Source organism: Ixodes scapularis, unplaced genomic scaffold (genome assembly GCF_016920785.2).
Source record: "Ixodes scapularis isolate PalLabHiFi unplaced genomic scaffold, ASM1692078v2 PGA_scaffold5__190_contigs__length_132052651, whole genome shotgun sequence".
Classification (NCBI taxonomy): domain Eukaryota; kingdom Metazoa; phylum Arthropoda; class Arachnida; order Ixodida; family Ixodidae; genus Ixodes; species Ixodes scapularis.
The window spans coordinates 118,149,769-118,169,787 of record NW_024609880.1 but is presented as its reverse complement, the minus strand read 5'-3'; the positions used below and the strand labels follow the sequence as shown (position 1 = coordinate 118,169,787).

General features: G+C 42.7%; 1 protein-coding gene across 1 annotated transcript; it reads right to left on the bottom strand.

Moving 5' to 3' along the window:
* Positions 1-6,151: 6,151 nt before the first annotated feature.
* On the bottom strand, positions 6,152-19,510 carry LOC8044085. Its single transcript, XM_040214787.2, has 5 exons — positions 19,367-19,510; positions 18,317-18,489; positions 11,781-11,851; positions 9,171-9,374; positions 6,152-6,438 (listed from the first exon to the last, which is right to left on the bottom strand). The coding sequence occupies exons 1-5, from the start codon at positions 19,508-19,510 to the stop codon at positions 6,152-6,154; spliced, it is 879 nt and encodes a 292-aa protein (XP_040070721.1).
* Positions 19,511-20,019: the final 509 nt, after the last annotated feature.

The window sequence follows — 20,019 nt, the reverse complement described above, 5'->3', positions numbered from 1 at the left end:
AAACTTCAACGTGGTGCTGCATCGATCTCCGTTGCACATCAAGCCCGTCGTCGTCGTCACTATCATCGTGACTGTGCTCTTCTTCCTGCCGTCCTGCCATTCGTCGGAACTACGGGACTCCAGCGCCCCTGCGCTACAAAAGAGCGACGCGTCTGCTCCTCCTGACACTTGGCAGCAGCGACGGTACTGAGCAGCCACGCTCACGACTCATCATCGTTACAGATTGCCCGTTGCGTTGCTGGCCGACGGAAACTTCAACGTGGTGCTGCATCAATCTCCGTTGCACATCAAGCCCGTCGTCGTCGTCACTATCATCGTGACTGTGCTCTTCTTCCTGCCGTCCTGCCACTCGTCGGAACTACGGGACTCCAGCGCCCCTGCGCTACAAAAGAGCGACGCGTCTGCTCCTCCTGACACTTGGCAGCAGCGACGGTACTGAGCAGCCACGCTCACGACTCATCATCGTTACAGATTGCCCGTTGCGTTGCTGGCCGACGGAAACTTCAACGTGGTGCTGCATCGATCTCCGTTGCACATCAAGCCCGTCGTCGTCGTCACTATCATCGTGACTGTGCTCTTCTTCCTGCCGTCCTGCCACTCGTCGGAACTACGGGACTCCAGCGCCCCTGCGCTACAAAAGAGCGACGCGTCTGCTCCTCCTGACACTTGGCAGCAGCGACGGTACTGAGCAGCCACGCTCACGACTCATCATCGTTACAGATTGCCCGTTGCGTTGCTGGCCGACGGAAACGTCAACGTGGTGCTGCATCGATCTCCGTTGCACATCAAGCCCGTCGTCGTCGTCACTATCATCGTGACTGTGCTCTTCTTCCTGCCGTCCTGCCATTTGTCGGAACTACGGGACTCCAGCGCCCCTGCGCTACAAAAGAGCGACGCGTCTGCTCCTCCTGACACTTGGCAGCAGCGACGGTACTGAGCAGCCACGCTCACGACTCATCATCGTTACAGATTGCCCGTTGCATTGCTGGCCGACGGAAACTTCAACGTGGTGCTGCATCGATCTCCGTTGCACATCAAGCCCGTCGTCGTCGTCACTATCATCGTGACTGTGCTCTTCTTCCTGCCGTCCTGCCATTCGTCGGAACTACGGGACTCCAGCGCCCCTGCGCTACAAAAGAGCGACGCGTCTGCTCCTCCTGACACTTGGCAGCAGCGACGGTACTGAGCAGCCACGCTCACGACTCATCATCGTTACAGATTGCCCGTTGCGTTGCTGGCCGACGGAAACTTCATCGTGGTGCTGCATCGATCTCCGTTGCACATCAAGCCCGTCGTCGTCGTCACTATCATCGTGACTGTGCTCTTCTTCCTGCCGTCCTGCCATTTGTCGGAACTACGGGACTCCAGCGCCCCTGCGCTACAAAAGAGCGACGCGTCTGCTCCTCCTGACACTTGGCAGCAGCGACGGTACTGAGCAGCCACGCTCACGACTCATCATCGTTACAGATTGCCCGTTGCGTTGCTGGCCGACGGAAACTTCAACGTGGTGCTGCATCGATCTCCGTTGGACATCAAGCCCGTCGTCGTCGTCACTATCATCGTGACTGTGCTCTTCTTCCTGCCGTCCTGCCATTCGTCGGAACTACGGGACTCCAGCGCCCCTGCGCTACAAAAGAGCGACGCGTCTGCTCCTCCTGACACTTGGCAGCAGCGACGGTACTGAGCAGCCACGCTCACGACTCATCATCGTTACAGGTTTGCTGGCATTTTCCTTTCTCGAATCAATTTTAGGTAACGATAACCGTCGCTGCTGCCACAGCTGCTATCAGTTGACCTGCAACTATATTGCTTGTTCACTTTCGCGCTTTCGTTTTGTTTTGTTGTTATCAAGTGACATTCCATGGCGAAGGACATTGCCAAATTATTTAGTGACTTTAAAGAAGAATTCCGACAAGAGTGGAAGTCTTTCAAAGTATCACTAGAGCGAGACATTCGAAGTGACATCCGTGAAATGAAGGCTGTCATAAATAGCTTTAAAGACAGTGTGAACTTCATGAACCTCGAGTTCGAAGACGTTAAGGCCAAGTTTGGCACAGTTTTAAAGGAAAATGCCGAGCTTAAGAAAGAAAATGGAAACCTTTCAGAAAAAATCAGCCAAATGGAAAAGCGTCTAATCGACTACCAGGATCGGCTCACAGAAGCTGAGCAATATTCAAGAAACTCCAACCTAGCAATCAAGGGCGTTGTAAAGCACGATCACGAAGTACTTCCCGACCTGATCAATAGGCTAGGGGAATCAATCGGCGAGTCAATCGCTAGAAGTGACATTGCGATCTGTCATCGCGTGCCACCCAGGACGCCACCAAATCTAACATTACTCTCCAATTTGTAAGCCGCAGCAAACGTGATGCCGTCCTCGATAAGGCAAAAAAGAAGCGCATTAAGAACTCGGATCTTGGCCTTGACACGGATGCCCCTGTCTTCGTCAACGAACACCTATGCCCATCTCTGAAGCGGGTTCTCGGAAAAGCGATTGCCAGAAAGCATCAATGTACTTGGAAGTATGTCTGGGTTCGAAATGGCAAGATTTTTGCTCGTCAAGCAGAGAGGACCCCACTTGTTCAGATTAGCAATGAGGCTGACGTAGGGAAAATCTGTTAGTTTAGCTACGCTGTCTTGTACAGTCTCTTCCATTTGTTCCTTTTTTTTTTATGGCCTACATCGAACTTGTGTTGCCGGAAGAACTGGGTCAGTTCTTATCCTCCCAAAATTCTACCCATATCTTTCACTTGAACATGCGTTCTGCAACATATAAACATGACTCTATTATATCATTTCTGGATCAGTGCCGTGTATCATTCGATATGATAATGTTCACGGAAACCTGGTATCAGCAGGATGCTGATATGCTCGTTCTGCCGGATTACACACATTTCTTTTTAAACCGTCAGCATAAACGTGGCGGTGGTGTCTCAATTCAAGTGAAATCTTCAATTAAATGTGAGCTGTTAGATATTTTTACTGAAATTACAAGTGCTTATGAGATCCTAAGCTTAAAATATGGGGCTAATATAAGAGCTGTCATGTACCGCCCACCTTCGGCGGATTTTGAAATGTTTATTTCTTTTCTTGAGCGCTTTCTAGACTACGTATCGGCTAATAACTACTCCTTCGTCCTAGGGGGTGACCTCAACGTTAATTTACTAGAGGACTCTTTCCAAACTAAGGCACTCAATAATACGTTGTATTCTAACGGGTTTCGTAATGTTATCACGTCTCCCACTAGAATCACTACATCCACATCACGTGTAATTGACCTTTTTATTACCAATATTACAACCAACATCAAAGTAACCGGAACCATAAGCTGCGACATAAGCGATCATATTCCAATCTTTTTGACTTTACATAATCATGACCCATACAAAGGTGCTGCTAAATCTTCTGTAACCTACCAAGAAATGACTAGTGATTGCCTACTTGCATTTAGGAATGCAGTATTCAACAGTGATTGGACATCGGTTTTCTCTAAACTAGATGTGAATGATGCATATAATGAATTCTTAAATATTTTTAAATCACTTTATGCCCTACATTTTCCGTTTAAAACTGTAACCACGAGCAAAAAAATAAGAAAACCTTGGGTAACCCCAGCCCACATAAAAATGATGAGGAAGAAAACTCGCTTATATGAAGCGTTTTTAAAGACGAGGGATCAAAATAAACTGTCATGTTTTAAAAACTTAGGAACGAATTGACATCTGAGCTTAGGAAAGCAAAATCATCATATTACAAGCAAAAGTTTCATGAGGCTACTAAACAACGACCTGACGTAGTGTGGAAAATTATTAATGAAGTTTTAAATCGTAGAAAGGTTTCCCACTCTATTGGCGAATTAACTATAGACGGTCATAACATGTCAGGTGCACGTTTGGCGGAACAGTTTAATGCTAACTATTCAAATGCACTACCTACCGCACAGGCAAACGGAAATAATGAAAATGTCCTTTCTTCTGTGAAACATACTGATGATACGTTTTTTCTCAATCCAACTGACGAAGTAGAGGTCTATAACATCTTTCTAGGACTAAAAAACAGCAAAAGTATTGACATTGATAAATTACAAATAAAGCCAGTTAAATTTGTAATGAATATAATTGCCCCACACTTAGCATACATATACAACTTATCATTATCATCTGGTCAGCTTCCCGCAAAAATGAAGTTGGCTAAAGTCACTGTTGTGCATAAAGGAGGCATGTAATGAATAACTATAGGCCAATATCTGTGTTACCTGTCTTCTCTAAGGTACTCGAAAAGATTATTCTTACGCGCCTCGATCACTTTTTTTGTAAACATTCTATATTAACAGACTATCAATTCGGCTTTCGCAAAGGCAAATCTACGGAAGCCGCCTTGTTATATCAAAAAGAAATTATATTACGAAATATAGAAAAAAGGCTGATTACTTTAGGTGTGTTCATTGATTTTAGTAAAGCGTTTGATGTCCTAAATCATACAGTGCTACTTATGAAACTTAGTCGATATGGCGTCCGCGGTGTACCACTTGCCTTGCTTCACTCGTATCTAACAAATAGGAAACAGTGTGTAGCTATTAACGGTTTTTTCTCTTCTTTCCAAAGTGTTCTTTGTGGTGTACCGCAGGGAAGTATACTTGGACCTTTTCTATTTATCGTCTACATCAATGACCTAGTAAACATCGATAACAAAGTTCAGTTTGTTATATATGCGGACGATACGAGTATGTTTTTCTCTGCGGCTGATGCTGATACACTGTTATGCCAAGCCAATTCTACTCTTACCAAATTTGCATTGTGGTCTGATACTAACGGCCTTAAGGTAAATACAATGAAATCTAAAGCAATCTTATTCAGATAAAAAAATAAGCCCATTTCAATAAATTCCACTCCCTCACTAGGTACGTCGTCAATCGAAATAGTCAGCCAGCATAAAACTTTAGGTGTATTTTTTTCAGAGAATATGACGTGGGATTGTCATGTAAATTATTTAACAGCTAAACTTTCTCGGATCGTTGGTATTGTTTCTCGTTGTCGCAACGTTTTACCACTCAACATTAAACTTAAAATTTATTATGCATTATTTCAATCCCACTTGAGTTATTGTCACCTTGTATGGGCTACTACAACAAAAACAAACCTTTAAAACATACTATTACTGCAAAAGAAAATAATACGATATATTGCTGATGTTTCCTACACAGACCACACAGAACCTTTATTTTTAAAATATCAAATAATTCCGGTTGAACGCATGTATGAGTATCGTTTGCTCTGTTCCATTCGTTTCTCCTCCACACACTTCATCGATTTCTTATTCACTATTTCTGAGCTTGTAAGGCATAGCAGTGATGTCAACATACGCCGCAGAGAAGCATGGGTCCTCCCTTGTTCCCGCACGAACTACAACTTTCAAACTTTACATTACAACCTACCACTTGTTTTAAATAAATGCCTCACAAACAACATAAACATATACACGATTAGCAAACGAGACTTGCGCTCTTATATCTTCGTTGTTCCCTAATTTAGTGTTATAATGTTTACAAAGTTCCAATCTTTTTTTTTTTTTTTAAATGTTACGCTAGGAGAGTGTTGTGCACTACCAAGCTGCTGCCATGTAATAAGGGTCCCAGACCCAGTCAAGCTGTCTCAACAGCTTTTTGTCTGGGACTCCTTCCAGTGTTTCTGGAAAATAAAGCTTTTGATTTGATTTGATTTTACTTAGTCTGTCGCCGAGCACCGCAGCAACGCAGACCCTTTGTTTTATTCACAGCAACAATTTTTTCAGTCACCTATAGTAATTGAAACAAAAACATACTGATTGTATTGCTATTTTTATTGTATAAAGCAGACACCAAGTCTATCTTAGGTACTCCTCGCTATAGTTTGCTTTTTCATCACTAGTATTTTTAATTTTCCGCACTGCAGTGTGCAAGATTTCTTCTCGAGCTATCACACAGCACAAAGTCCAGCTTCTTTCTACACTTGTCCAAAATCACCCGCAGTGTGGTTCCGCAGATGGCTGCATTAGATACTGTACTCGTTCACATTCACAGAGCAACCAAAGAAAATTTCGAAGAACACGCTGTTGATGGTTGGAGCGAGATGCGTGACCCAGAGACGGGAGGCGTATTTGCGAAATAGTTGTGTTATCTACATTTGTTTGCGTCATCTGATGCGCCATTTTCTCTTTTATTTACGTTGTCGCAATCTTCCCTGTCATAAATCCGGTATGTCGGATATCCACAGTTGAGAAGAAATGCGTATCGACAGCTGGACGGAAGTTCCTTAAATAAGGAATCATACAAATACGTAGTTTTACTCGAACTGCCAAGCTCCTTCTTCTCTTTCTCATTTTCTTCGCTTCCTGCTCTTGTAACGACTTGGGGAATGGTCACGTTCTTTAACCAATCTTCCCTCAACCAGAATTCACAAGCTGCAAAGAAAGGACAAGAAAAGAGCGATACTTTGAGACAATGGGTAAGACGCGCATTTTAGTATATAACAGTTCGCCTAGGGTAAAACAACAAAAAAACAAAAAACAAGCGGTTTAACGGCGAAAATATAAGCATAAGTTTGACTTACTTGAAAAAGTTCAATAAAGAAGAATACGAAGAGACTCTTATTTAATTGTGCACAGAAAAATGCCAATCAAGTTTTACAGAGTTTAATCGTTTAAATGTGCTTTCAAAGGTGTGGCACCGAGCACTTCAATTGACTTTTCTGAGATTTTAAACGCTATGCTCACCAGTGTAGCTATCGCTGCGAGCTTTTGCGATCTGTAATGCTGCACTACATCACCAGTGTCCTGATTTTTAGAATCCGAACGAGTTAATGAAGGAGCACTTTCAATATTAACATGTCTATGAAAATTAAGACAAAGATTGAGCAAGGTGGCTAACGTCTTTTTCCCAATCAACATGCAATAAGGAGCTTTATCCTCGTCACTTAAATAGGTTTTCTACAAGTAGAGTCAAGATAGTGAGTCAAATATAATGTAAGGAAAACCAGCCTAATTTTTCATCCGTAGCCTTTTGTCTAGGTAGAAATAAAATACGAAAATCAGAATAAACGATAGCACACGCGACTCGACCGATGGTCTCCGCTAGTGAAACTGTTTCTACCCTTGTATTAGGGGCGTTTCACTACATTTTAATCGGCTGTTTTTTTTATATCCTGTATTTTCACTGACGCTTCGAATATTAGCTGCAATCGGGGCGGCACAAAACTCAGGTCTCCAAGCCTTATGACGCATGAAATTTGGAAGAGGAGATGTTTGTGCAGATATAATAAACTATATTGTCCTCCGGCCTATTGCTACCTAAACTGCGTGCTTCATTTATGTCTTTCCTTTTTCTACTTGAGCGGAAAAAGCAAACAATAAGAGGAGTATCTTTTAATATTAGCATCGGACGAACCGTGTTGCTACACAAGCGTTGGGACTGCAATTATTTGCCAGGTTCGTGGCTGCGTGGGCAGTGTCTTTGGATCTATTTAATTTTAGCTCCCAACACTTCTTTACGCTTCACCTGACCTGGTGGAATGCTTGAGTATATTCATCAACCGTCGATCTCAAAAGGAACGTTCCAGACTTTGGCATGAGTATAGAATTAGTCATATAAGTTTCCGCATGGGGTCAGCACCACGGTAGTGTGCAATTCTGCCTGCTACGCCGACAACGACGCATCCTATAGACCTTTGTAAGGAGCCGCGCTTCAAGGGCTGGTCTGGCCACCATGGATGAAACACACTTTGTTTTTCGCGCCAGTCTGGAATCCGTGCGTACGCCTCAGAAACGCTTGACTCTCATAGAGTATACCCACACATGCAGCAAGATGGCGGCGCTCAGAGACCGTGCTTGCAAACGTCTATAGATCCTTCAAACAGTCACCGTCTGCGCGCTGCCATTCTTGGCTTCTGCTCTGGGGAGCACGTTCTGAGCCTGCGCAGTTGCTTTCTCATGCGGAACTTCAGGCTGTGCGCACGCGTCCATATCCCACTGACTCGGCCTTTTTAATCTGGGTGATAAGTGCTGGAAAGGATTATTGCCTTGAGCTTGTATGGAAGTAGGTTCTCGCCTGATTCGCGTCTGTTTATTCTGAAGATTCTGTATACATGGGCTGCTCGTGACGTCATTCAAAGAGCGCTCCGATGACCACCAGAGAAGAGAGGAAGAGCGTTATGACAGAAAGAGAAAGTTATGACAAAAAGTCATAACTTTCAGCATCACGGTCATGTGGAATCCTGCCTGCCACGCCGACAACGACGGATCCTATAGATGTCAGCAGGGAGCCGCGCTTTAGGAGTTTGCCAGAACAACGTGGATAGAAAACGCTTTGTTTTGGAGCCACTCTGGAATTCGTGGGCACGCCTCAGCAATGCTTAACTATCATAGGATATCCCCACACATGCAGCAAGATGGCGGCGCTCAGAGGCCGTACTTGCAAGCGACTATAGATCATCTCAATAGTCACCCTCTGCGCGCTGCCATACTTGTCAACTGGGTTGTCAACTGCGTTCTGAGCATGTACAGTTGCTTTCTTCCGTGGAATATCAGGCGACGCGCATGAGTCAACATCCCAGCGATTCGGAATTTTAGTCTGGGTGACAGCGATGGAAAGGTCCATTGCTTTTAGTTTGTATGGAAGAGGGGTCTTGCTTCATTTGTATCAGTTCATTCTGAAGATGCCACTTGCATAGGTAGCAAAACATCTATCTCTTTGTTATAGCTCTGTTGCTTGAACTCGAAGTACTTTTTACACTTATCGCCCTTTGCTTGGATGAATTCTCCCGGCCTTTGCGACATTTGTACAATTATTGAACGCATAGTTGTCGGTTCCCGGACTCCAGGTGACTCGAAAAATGTTTGAGTTGGTATTAAGGGCGAAACGACATTGAATATCTTGCTACATTTTTTTGTTTGGACTGCTCGATTGACGAGCATCCCGATTTAAAACAGCGCGACAAAACAACAACAAAATGAAGACAAGACAGACGACAAAACTGTTGTCTGTCTCGTCCAGATTTCGTGCTTGTTTTTGGTTGCACTGCTTTAAACCAAGATGTCGAATATCTTGCATATACTTAGATTCAATCCCTTTATGTTTACGCATAGAAAATGTTATTTATAAGTTACCGCAGTAGGTAAAATCAATTCATAATACCCACATTCATAGTCCTCTTCATTTTGCAGTGCTCTCAGTATGTGACAAAAAGAATTGCTAAATATAACGTATTTTTCTGAATATCTAATGAAGGGTCTTCGCCAACATTCCTGATGATATATGATACAGCCGTTTGCTTCACAGAGGAAGTTGAAATCGAGATTGTAGCAGGTTCCATTTGGTGATGTGGCTTTACGCTGAGGTTGCCCTTGGGAGGAAAAAATTGAAGAAAAGTTACTCTTTTGTTGGATCAAGTGGTACATTGTGAACACAACACCATAAACACGAATCGGGTTTGAGGCAAGACTTGGCGTGCGGCATCAATGCCCAAGGTGACAGAGCAAAATAAAGAAAAAATGTCACAAACAGTTGCAATTGCAGTCAACCATAAACGGCGTCAGCAACTAGACAAAACAAGTAAAGAAGACAGAACATGGGTATGTGGCAATAGCTAAAGGTACATTTTTTCTTAAATGAGCACACCTAGTGTCTGCAGGGTCAATGATCCGAATGCGCCGTTGTTTGAGCACGTATTCTGAGCAAGTAATGGACACGAGTGCCGCGGCAGCGTTTGGCAAAGACTCGGATTAAATCACACGCTTCGTGCCCAATAAATGGCGACGGCCAATGTTGCTCGATAAACTTTTGAGGAGGGTCTATGGAACTCATGATTTCGACTAAGGCCGTCTAATTCCCACAGAGTACTGCCTCTCATAGCGTCTGCTCAACCAGAGGTTAAGACGCCATTGAGCTTTCTGGTTTGTGGATGTCGGTGGCGGAAGTCTTCCATATTCACTCCTTAAATAATAACTAAAGAAAAAGGTCTTCCATACACCACTTCTACGTAGCTGTCAGCCTGTTATCGTCTTGACTGGCGTAACTTCTTTTATGGGCGTTTTGCTCACACCGCGGCATCACGAGTTGCTAGCATTGTAGGCAACTCTAACTCGATTTATTCTGCCTCCCCATATTTCTTATAGTTAACTCCTGCTTATAATATTTTATACTTTTTTTGTACCCCATACCCCATTGACCTTTAGACCTAAACTGGAATTAGGGAAGCGTGCTCTTCTTTATCCGTGGTTCTGTATGAGGCATGCGATGATGCCATCTGCCCACAATGCGGGTGTAGACAAAGCATCCGCACTAACGGCACAGATCACGTGCAAGGGTACAAAGCACGAGCTCTTAGCACTTGATTCCTGTGCGCGAGCGCTGCATTAGCGCTTCCCATAGCTTCGGCCCCACGTGTGTCGCATTCCTTTTGCTCAAGTGTAAAACAAAGCGTAGTTCTGCCTTTTCACCATATAAGCCGCGCCGATCGGAACTCGAGGCGAATACACGAACTACATAAGAAATGAAGTAAATGCAACAATTATTTAAGAAGTAAACGGTAATCTATATTCTTCTTAGAATTAAACTTACAGGGTAACACGAGATTGCGATTTTTAAACACGCTCTCGCAGAGCAAACGCTGCCGCAAAAAAACACGAGAAAAAAAACGGTACGTGTCAAAGGCAGGAGCGCCAGCTTGCCCTCGCTTTTCAAAACCTACTCCTCATGCGCCAGGCCTTGACTTTGAATTAGGGGAGTCTTAAAGCAGAAGGTAGAGACTGAGGACAAAACGCAAGTCCTGCTCAAGCTCGGAAAGATTGGAAGAAGCTGTAACTAAAAAAAAAGACCGGCCCCGCAGTGCGCACATCAAGCGCGCGCAAACAAAAAATGTTGGACGGTAACACGGATTGCTTCCATAGCAGACGGCTACCATTTTATTACTCTAAATTTCGGCGCTGCGATGTTATCATAAAAACAAGCTAGTAGGTTTAGGTAATCTGAGAACATTCAGTGGCATCGAGTTAATGTGAGAAACGTGTCAAAGGTGCATTAGACACTGCCTTTGTATGCATTATGCAGAAATGAACCGAGATTGGTAATGTTATATCATATGGAACCACGATTTCATGAAAAGAACCCAATCGGAACTATTTCAAGTGTTGTTTATAACTGATAATGCCTACATAAAAAAGACAGTAAAAACGTGTTGAATTGTTTCAATTTATTCAAACACACGAGGAACAAAATGTTACACGTCAAACTTGAATGAAAGTTTGAATGGCAACATTTTAGTTGCGTGAGGGACCGGCATATTTTTAGCGACCTCGAGTTCCTGGAAAAGTCATACCGGTTTAAGTTTGCTGCCAAGAGTTAGATACAAAACAGCTCAGTGGCGTCTATCTAGACTAATATTGACCCCTCTGCATCCGCATAAGTTATGCAAACAAACATGACACTGTAGTAAACCACACCAAAACCATAGTAGCACTTGGTGCGCAAATATTAAAAAAATTAATATTTCCACGCTGCTGCAGCATCAAACTTATGTGAGTACTTAACTATGTCGGCGGAAAGCCCGTAAAAAGGCATGACTGGCATTGTTAGTCGGTGGAGGGACTGTTGGCAATCTTGCAATAAAACTGTGATCGATAAATTCATAAATAGCTGCTGCACTTATGGTGCCCACCTATGCGACAACTGGTCCGCGCACAACGCTAGCCAAAAATCGTGCGGTGATGGTGTTAGCGTTAATTATTACTAGCAAAAATTAGATACGTACCCAGATACATAATATTTTCAATACTATAATCTTTTTGTTTTACAGCTTGAACATATTGTGTGCTTGATACCCTGTCGTACAACAGATGAAAAACACCAATTTGTAGAAATCTTGTTTAGGTGAAGACGCTCGGTACAAATTTACGGGAAAAAAATAAGGTTTGTTAAATATTGACTATGCAATATCTTTGATGTTTTTTTTTTTAAGCCTTAGTATTATAAGTTTTAGCCATTGCGTACTTAGTCTATCTCAAATTCATAAATCAGAAATGTAAAGAGTAACCAAAAGTAAACGTCAAGTTACCATTTAGCAGTTTGGCGTACCTTCAGATTAGCTACAATTATTTCAGCAATATCCGATAGACTTCACTCGTTCTCGCTACAAAACAACTAACATGAAATTTAAAAAAAAATTGGAAGATTGCGCGTTTTAAAATTATATGAATTCCTACCAAAAGACTTAAACTTCTATCCTTCTGTGGGTCAAATCCCGCCAAGGTAATAAAATTATTCAAAAACTTTATTTTTTTTTTAATTTTTCCTTAGGGCAATGAAGTTAAACTTGAGCTAAAAAAATCGTTATTAGTAAAAAAGAAAATAACACTGTCTTTTAACGAAACAATACTATTAAAAATAAACTAAACTATTTTTCTGAACTTAGTTAGACACAATATTCTTAGCCCTAAAAACTTTGCACATGCTTGACACTATGAATGTGACAAGTATGCGAAAACGCTATATTTGAGAAAGTATAAATAAGAATGTTCACTTTTGGATTATTATTCTGTGAAACCTTTTTTTTTTTTTTATTTCGAGCCAGCGCCCAGGGGGGGGCCGGCAACTTATGTACGTTTTCAGTAAACGGCCTTTTTGATTTGCTTACACTGAATGGTGGGTATCGTTTTCCCGTATGTTTATATTACTTTAATGCTACTAATTTTGCTTTTAGTTTCGCGGCCTGATCATTATGGACACATTCATGGTTTCAGTAAGTGCAGATTATACACCTTAAAGAGGGGGTGCAACGATTTTGGGGCTTTTTCCAGTTAACTGCAATGATTAGTCCGTGTCTCCTATAGAACGAAGAACACGAAACCAATTTATCTTGCGCGCGTTGTCTTGATTTAATAAAAAAAAAAAGAAATCGAAGGTCACCGTACCCCTCAACTCTCACCCCGTCTTTTGAGTGACGTCACTTGTACTTCTACCTTGTCTCCCGTCGGGTTGGGAACCTAGCGCACCCTCTGCGATTCCAAAATTTTTAACGAACAGCGTCGCCAAAGTTTGCGGCGTACGGTGGACACAAGAGACTGTTCACCAAGGTGCTGACGCCGATTTTAGCAGCGGAGAAGGAATGGTTTTGCTGGTGTGCTCCCAATGACGACACACCGTCACTCTTATAACTGCTACACCCGGCTACATATCGACAAATAATGCGTTGTTTTTATTTTTGCGTTTACACAGCGGAATCGCAATATTTCAGGGGAAGGGGACGCGTTTTTTTTTTTTTCGTTCGTGCCAAGTCAGGCATAGCGACGTAATATGGCGAGCAATTGTGTTTCAATATCCGTTGCTGGCACATCAGAACAATGGAGGAGCATGCCAGTCAAAGGGCAACATTGCCTGAGATCGGCGAGAGACAAAAGCACTTGTGCGCGTTTCGGGAGTAAACAAACGTACTAAGTATGCAAGAAACAGACGAACTTCCACGTCATACAGTGTTAGAAAAAAAGGTATATTGTTACACCCCTGGTCTCATATACGACACCCCAAAACTCTAGTTTGAGTACAGCGCTCTGATGTCGAATCGACGTTCGCAACTTTCACAGGCAGATTGATAGCCAAGTGGTACAACTTATTAAAATAGCTAATGTGCGTAATATTGACTACTAAAAAGTAAACTGGGTTTTCTTGGCATTACTAGAAAACCTCAGTGTTCTTTTTTTCTGTAGTCTTTGATATGTACTTTAGCTTTTTTGCTGAGGTGTATCTCACCGTTTTTAAGCACCTCGTTAAAATTGAGCCCGTTTGTTCGACGTCAGCGCGCTGCACGAAGAGCTGAAGTTTTGGGGTGTCGTAGAAGGGACAGGAGGTGTAAGAATATACTTTCTTTCTGAGAATGTATACGCCGATACCCAATCCAGATACATATCTGCTGCGGTGTTATAATAAAGAGACCAGTGTCGTATGCGTATTATGTTATTGAAGAACATACCAAGATCATACGTCGAAATATGTAGATAAAATGAACCGTACTGATCGAATGACATAATTGTTACGTAGCCGCCAAAAGACAAATTCCCTAACGGCGCCGTGATTCGATCACGTACTCGCATCCTTACCGGTCAGGTATGCTAACCACTGCACCACACCGCCTTGATTTCTGGCGTTTCTATTTGTCTTATGAGCGCACCGAACGGAATTGCAGAAAAACAGAGGTGTTCTGGAAGCACATGGTGCCGCGTGGAATGCGGTACGAAAATGTCTGGCATGTGGCACGCGCTTCTGGTGCTCCAGGGGCAGAGCCGTATTACAGTGTACTAGAATACTTGGGTAGTGTTGGGACCGGAGCGGCTCGGCAACGGGAGCTCGTGAGGGCGCTTATTGACAGTTCGTGGCGGCGCTGTAGTCGAGTTATCCGGAAGAAATCGCGCAGCCCGCCTTTTTTTCTTTTTTCACTTTGAGCGGTGCACGTGCCGGTACCACGATTTTATGCAGTCCGTTTCACCTTATGTTGTACCGCAGCGAAGGCTAGAAGCGCGAGCTCATAGCGTTGGCAGCTACCCTTGGTGCACGGGAGCTTGTGCCGCCGAGATGTGCCCTAGAGCAAAGAGCTCGCGCTTGTAGCGTTTCCTGCGGTTCAACACAAGGTGAAACAGAGTACAGGGCACATAAAACAAACTAAAAAAAAATCAGTATTTTCAAATCTTTTTTTTTTTTTGCGGTAGGCAAAGGGTAATGAGCGGTTTAATGGGCCATGTACTCTGTTGCAGATTGCAACAGAGTACAAATCTGCAACGGAATTGCAGATTTGAAGGGAGCCATTATTAAAGGCCAACCCAATATAGAAAGTTCGCGTACAAACAACGAGCTTTGAGCGAAAGCAACAAGGCGCTCGTTTTCGTTGTGTTTGTCCGTCCCTTCTCGTTTTCTTCCTGAAGCTTAATTATCTCTGCCAACCCGCTCGTTCTGTCACGAGATATTCATCGCTAAAAGTTTGCCTTTCTTGACTTAATTAAAAAAAACTGCGCGCTGAAAGCGCGAATGAGGTTGTGCTGATATTGATGCGTAGAAGAATGACACAGTTGTTTCTGTCCCCTCATCACTAACTCGACAGTGTGTCTTCGGTGGACTCGCCGGCGCCACACATCAAGACGACTAAGTCACTATTCTAGGTATTATTTTCATAACGCGGTTTCTGAATCAAGCAAAGAAAGGCAAACTTTTACGATAAATTTCGCGAACCTCGTTGCCTTGTCGCGAATTGTCGAAATTGTGTTTGCCTTTAATAATAACTCCTTTTAAAACTGCAATTGCACCATGGCCGTGAATAAACAAGTTAACTAACAGATTTTGGTTAATTATTAAACACTGCAACGGTTATTCACCCATTTATTGTCCACCGAGCCCTACAGATATAACGAAAGACGGCATTCATTTGTAAAATATGTAAAGTTCTGTAAAGAATAAAACAAAAACACCCTGTATGTCTGCGTGAACCAGATACGCCACCTGTGGAACCGTGGGTCTTTCTCTTCGAATACCCAGCTCAGGCGAGACTTACCTGGTTGTCAGAACGCAGCTGTCCGTTAAATATATTGTTATGAGCGTGTAGATAAAAAACTTGAAAGTATAAAACAGAGAGGACGAGGATGGGAACCGGACATCTTTCAAAGATGTCCTGTTCCCGTCCTCGTCCTCTCTGTTTTATAGTTTCAAGTTTTGTATCTATTAACCAACACGCTCGTTTTCAATTGGAGCGTGTATAGGTTTCGGATGGTTTACCCTCAAGAGGATAATGCGCTGCATATTGTAACCCTGGATGCGCTGCACATTGTAACCATTATTTCAATCCCGTGTTTTAAACTATTACAACTTTTTCCTTGCCTGATCTTTCACTTGTGCTCATGCATTCTGATCAAAATGATGTGAAATAGCTGCTTGTTTTTATTTTGTTTTTGAACCTTATAAAGCATAACTTGTTCAGCCCGCGTTGTCTCAGTTTTTGGAATTAAGTTCAATGCTAAAACGCGTGATAAAAATTGTCACGGCTTATAAGCCATTTCTTACAAGTGAAAGTCGGATAGTCCTCGGATGGTCCTGGCAGCCATGAAGAAATAAAAGATTCTCACCCCTCTGCGACCGTCGCTTGGGTGGTTCGTCGCATAAATGAACACAAGAATGACTGACAAGTGAAGCCGGCTGATTAAGGTCAAGAAAAAGAAGATGTGCAGAAAAGAAGACAGAGAAGTTAACCTGGGATATTAAAAACATACTAAAACAATGTTGGACTTTCGTATGTGCCGTTTCGTTCCATTATAAAATAAGATAGAAAAAAAAACTGCTTCCGAGTTTTAGATATCCCTTTCAAATATTTAATGTTCGGCCTTTACGACCAAGGAAATGGGCATTTCATTTAAATTGCTTACCATCCGACAAACCGAAAGTCGCAGATAATTTTCTACGCTGAAACAACTTGCAATCCGCTTCTTTAAAGTCACTATTGTTTTTATGTAAAGGAAGGGTAATGTAGCTTGAACCGTCCAATACATTGAAGCATCATGTTGCTAACGATCGTGCCATAGCGTAATTGATGCCGCGGTGTGACCGCTGGCAGGTCGTAGCTGTATCAGAAATTATATGTGCACTCCACCAAAGCGGCACCAAAGATTCATATTTTCGCGCGTGCAGCCGCGCACGCGCACACCTTTTGAATAATGCGCCGGTGTCGACACCTGTCGCGATCAATGCCACGCGCTTCAGGCGAGCCCCTCCGGTCCCAACACTACCCAAGTATTCTAGTACACTGTAGCCGTATATCTAGAGAGTTTGGCCATTTGTTGGGAAGTATAGGTCACAAATGAGGAGGCGCCAATGGCCGAAATTGGGCTGGGCGTGCTCCAGGGCGTCTTCACAAATTCGACTGTGGCCAACCAGAAGCCGGAAATAATACCCTCGCGGTGGTCGCGAGAAACAAACGTAATAAGTGCGTCGGAGTAACTCTTGGTGACTAAAAATATGGTGCACGTGATGTTTCAATCCCTGTCATCCAAAGTCATGGTGAAGAGTGCAACTATAGTGGAACGTGCGACATAATTCGTACGCCAAGCGCAGGGGGCCAAGAATCTGCCGTCCGAACGGTCACACTCTGTCTGAGCAAAACAGAGTTGAGCGGCACATTTGTTTCTTACATCTTTCGCTAAGATCATAATCGAAACAGCACGTGCAGACTATTTTCAAGCATAAGGGTTACTAGGCTTCACACTTACGCGCTCATTAGAACTAAATACCAACATATATCTATGATTAAGACTGTTTCTCGCTATCACCGCTAGGGGATACTTTTCGGCTTCTGGTTGGCCAAGAGAGCATGTGAAGCCCTCTATCTGCGTATGGTGCACGCCCTAGCTCTTCCAGCGCCTCCCATCGACCAAACTATCTCTATACAGGGCTCTGCTCCAGAGGTTCTCTTACTGTTTGTCCGGCCACGTATACATGCATAATTTCTTGTTTAGGAGCTTTATAAACACAATATCAACACTTGCGGGGCTCAAAAGCCACGCTTGAAGATATCATGGGCCATTTTTATCTCCTTACATGGTCTCTAAAGAGGAAATAATCGAAAACACGACGATGAAAGAAACTTATTAAGAATATATTAAGTACTATTCCTTCAGCTGGCATATTTTCTCTTATTTCTTCGTTAGAGACCACGTAAGATTACGAAAATGTCCCGAAGATCGCATGTGATGCAGTTTTTGTTAAATCATATCTTGTCAGCCTTAGTTGGCTCAGTTTACGAAGCTTCCATACTGGTTTGTAGTTGCGAGAAAGACCAATTTTTTTTTTCATTTTTTTTATAAGCGATGTTTGCTACATGTTTCTTTAATCTGTCTACGTAAAATAAAGATTTGCTTGTTCTCGCAGCCTATGCATTATTATTGAATTGTATTTTCGCCATGTATATTCACAATGGCAGACCCATATGGGCTGCGCCCAAGTGCATATGCGGTACTCAGCCGACGAAACTATTCTGCTGTAATATTGATCCCTATTTTTCTTATGAGAGGACTTTCCGTACTTCTGCATGCATCCTATTTTTAAGCCTCAGTATACATTTCAATATAGTATATATACCTAATTATTGGCTAAGCAATAAAGTAATTCAAGCACGCGATTGTACTTCAGTAAAGCTCGTGGATCCGTATCGGTCTTTAAAAAGCTTAAAATCGCTTCAATGGACACCAAGAAATAAATGGTTGGATATTTTATTAAAACGTTATGCCAGAGACCTTGTGAAGTAATGAAAATACTCACATTGTTTTAGATTTTGTGTTGTACCATTTTGATGTGTATTGGGCGCTCTTCAATGTGTAATTGAGGTCACTTGTTTGCACTTGGAGGCATGACACATCTTCGTAATGTTCTTGGGTGCCCCACCCGTTACTATACACTAGATAATAGCTCTGGTTCGTCATACACTTGATTGTCTGAAAATAGCAATATTTTTGGTAATTATTTTTATGTAAATTAAATCCTGTCCTCTGGTATAGCTGGGTATGCATTGAAAAAGCCGCAATATGACGACATTTCTATCAAAGCTAAGCTAAACATAAGAAGACCACCGCACAATTTTGTTTCCGTTCATAATAAATTGGGATAGACATCGCCAAAACGCACAGTCCGCTTTCGTCCAGGCAGTCTACGAGTGAAAACACGTTGTTATTCTCTAGAAGAATAAAGGTGACAAATATATTATCGATGTAAAAAATAGTAAAAAGGCTTTAAATACAATATTCGTGCTTGTAGAAATAACATTAATACACAAAAATGCCCGATGAAGCAAACGAGGAGACAATATTGATATTAAGTAACAACTATGGCAGCGTTGTTTTACCTTCATTCAGTATTTTTCATTCAGCTCGCCTTTAATTAAGAATATAGGCATCACATTTTATTGTGTCATCCTTTGAAATTCGTGCCACCTGGGAAACCAATATATCAAGCCGATGCCAACAAAATAAAAGTGCATTTTTTTCCCACGGTTAAACATTAGACATTTTCGAAGGCTCAGACTTCGCCCAAACGTAGCGCAAAGCGTTAGTGAAAAATAAAATTAAAAGCAAATTGTAACTTTCGGTTTCCGGATATAAACGCTTAATGCAATTGACAGCAATTTTTTTACTATGCAATGGGTTTTGTTTTCAGCAGGGTCATTATTCGGGAACATGTATTCACAAGGTCATTCGGCTGGCATCTCCTCACTAATATAAACAGGATCTCGACTGAAACAACAATCGATTCGTGACAAGGCAGATGGCTAATATCGTTACAAAAATTAATATCCCCGGTGAAAATGAATCCTACCTTCCACGCATCCTGCATCGCGCCAAGGTCTTTCCTGTTCAGGTCGGGATTGTTGTCTGGTGGTTTCTTCCAACTTTGAAACTCTACGTCGGCGTATACCGCAAAAACCCTTAGACAGAACACCAAATGTTTCAGGGCTAACATTGTTGGCGACCTCTTAAACGTAGTTGCGATATGGGCAGACGTCTTCACTTTATATCGTTTCACCGATTACGTAATTTTTGGAAGAATCGAAAGTTATTTTTATTTTTTGTTGTGAAAAGAAGCAATTACAAAAATCTCGCTCTCCCACCTTTTTTTTTTGGGGGGGGGGGGGATTACGTAGGTGTGTCTCCTTTATTTTGTCAGGCAATGAAGCCCCCGCTTGGAAGGATGTTTAATACCCTAAGGCCCGGCATGACATTATGCACAGCAGCGACGCCTGAAAAATAACTCAATCTCAGACTGCCATGCGCACCGACGCTGCTCTGAACATCCATCTGTTCGCCGTTCGGTAGGGTTGATCGGCTACGTGAGGCTTCGACTACGTCTGCTCCGTGCCTGTCATCTTCTTTGTCTGCCCATTGTTATGGCTGGCTTTCAATGCAATCGCGGCACACAATAAAGTATTGCTGTTTCACTAAATGGCGAATTAAATGAGATTTGCACATTTG

What these genes read in the sequence shown, in the direction of transcription:
- LOC8044085 (XM_040214787.2), bottom strand. Translation starts at nt 19,510, where the DNA reads ATGTTAGCCCTGAAACATTTGGTGTTCTGTCTAAGGGTTTTTGCGGTA. An exon ending in CGATGCAGGATGCGTGGAAG is followed by an intron (nt 18,490 to 19,366) that starts GTAGGATTCATT and finishes TGCTATTTTCAG; the next exon opens with ACAATCAAGTGTATGACGAA. An exon ending in AAATGAAGAGGACTATGAAT is followed by an intron (nt 6,439 to 9,170) that starts GTGGGTATTATG and finishes CTTTCTTTGCAG; the next exon opens with CTTGTGAATTCTGGTTGAGG.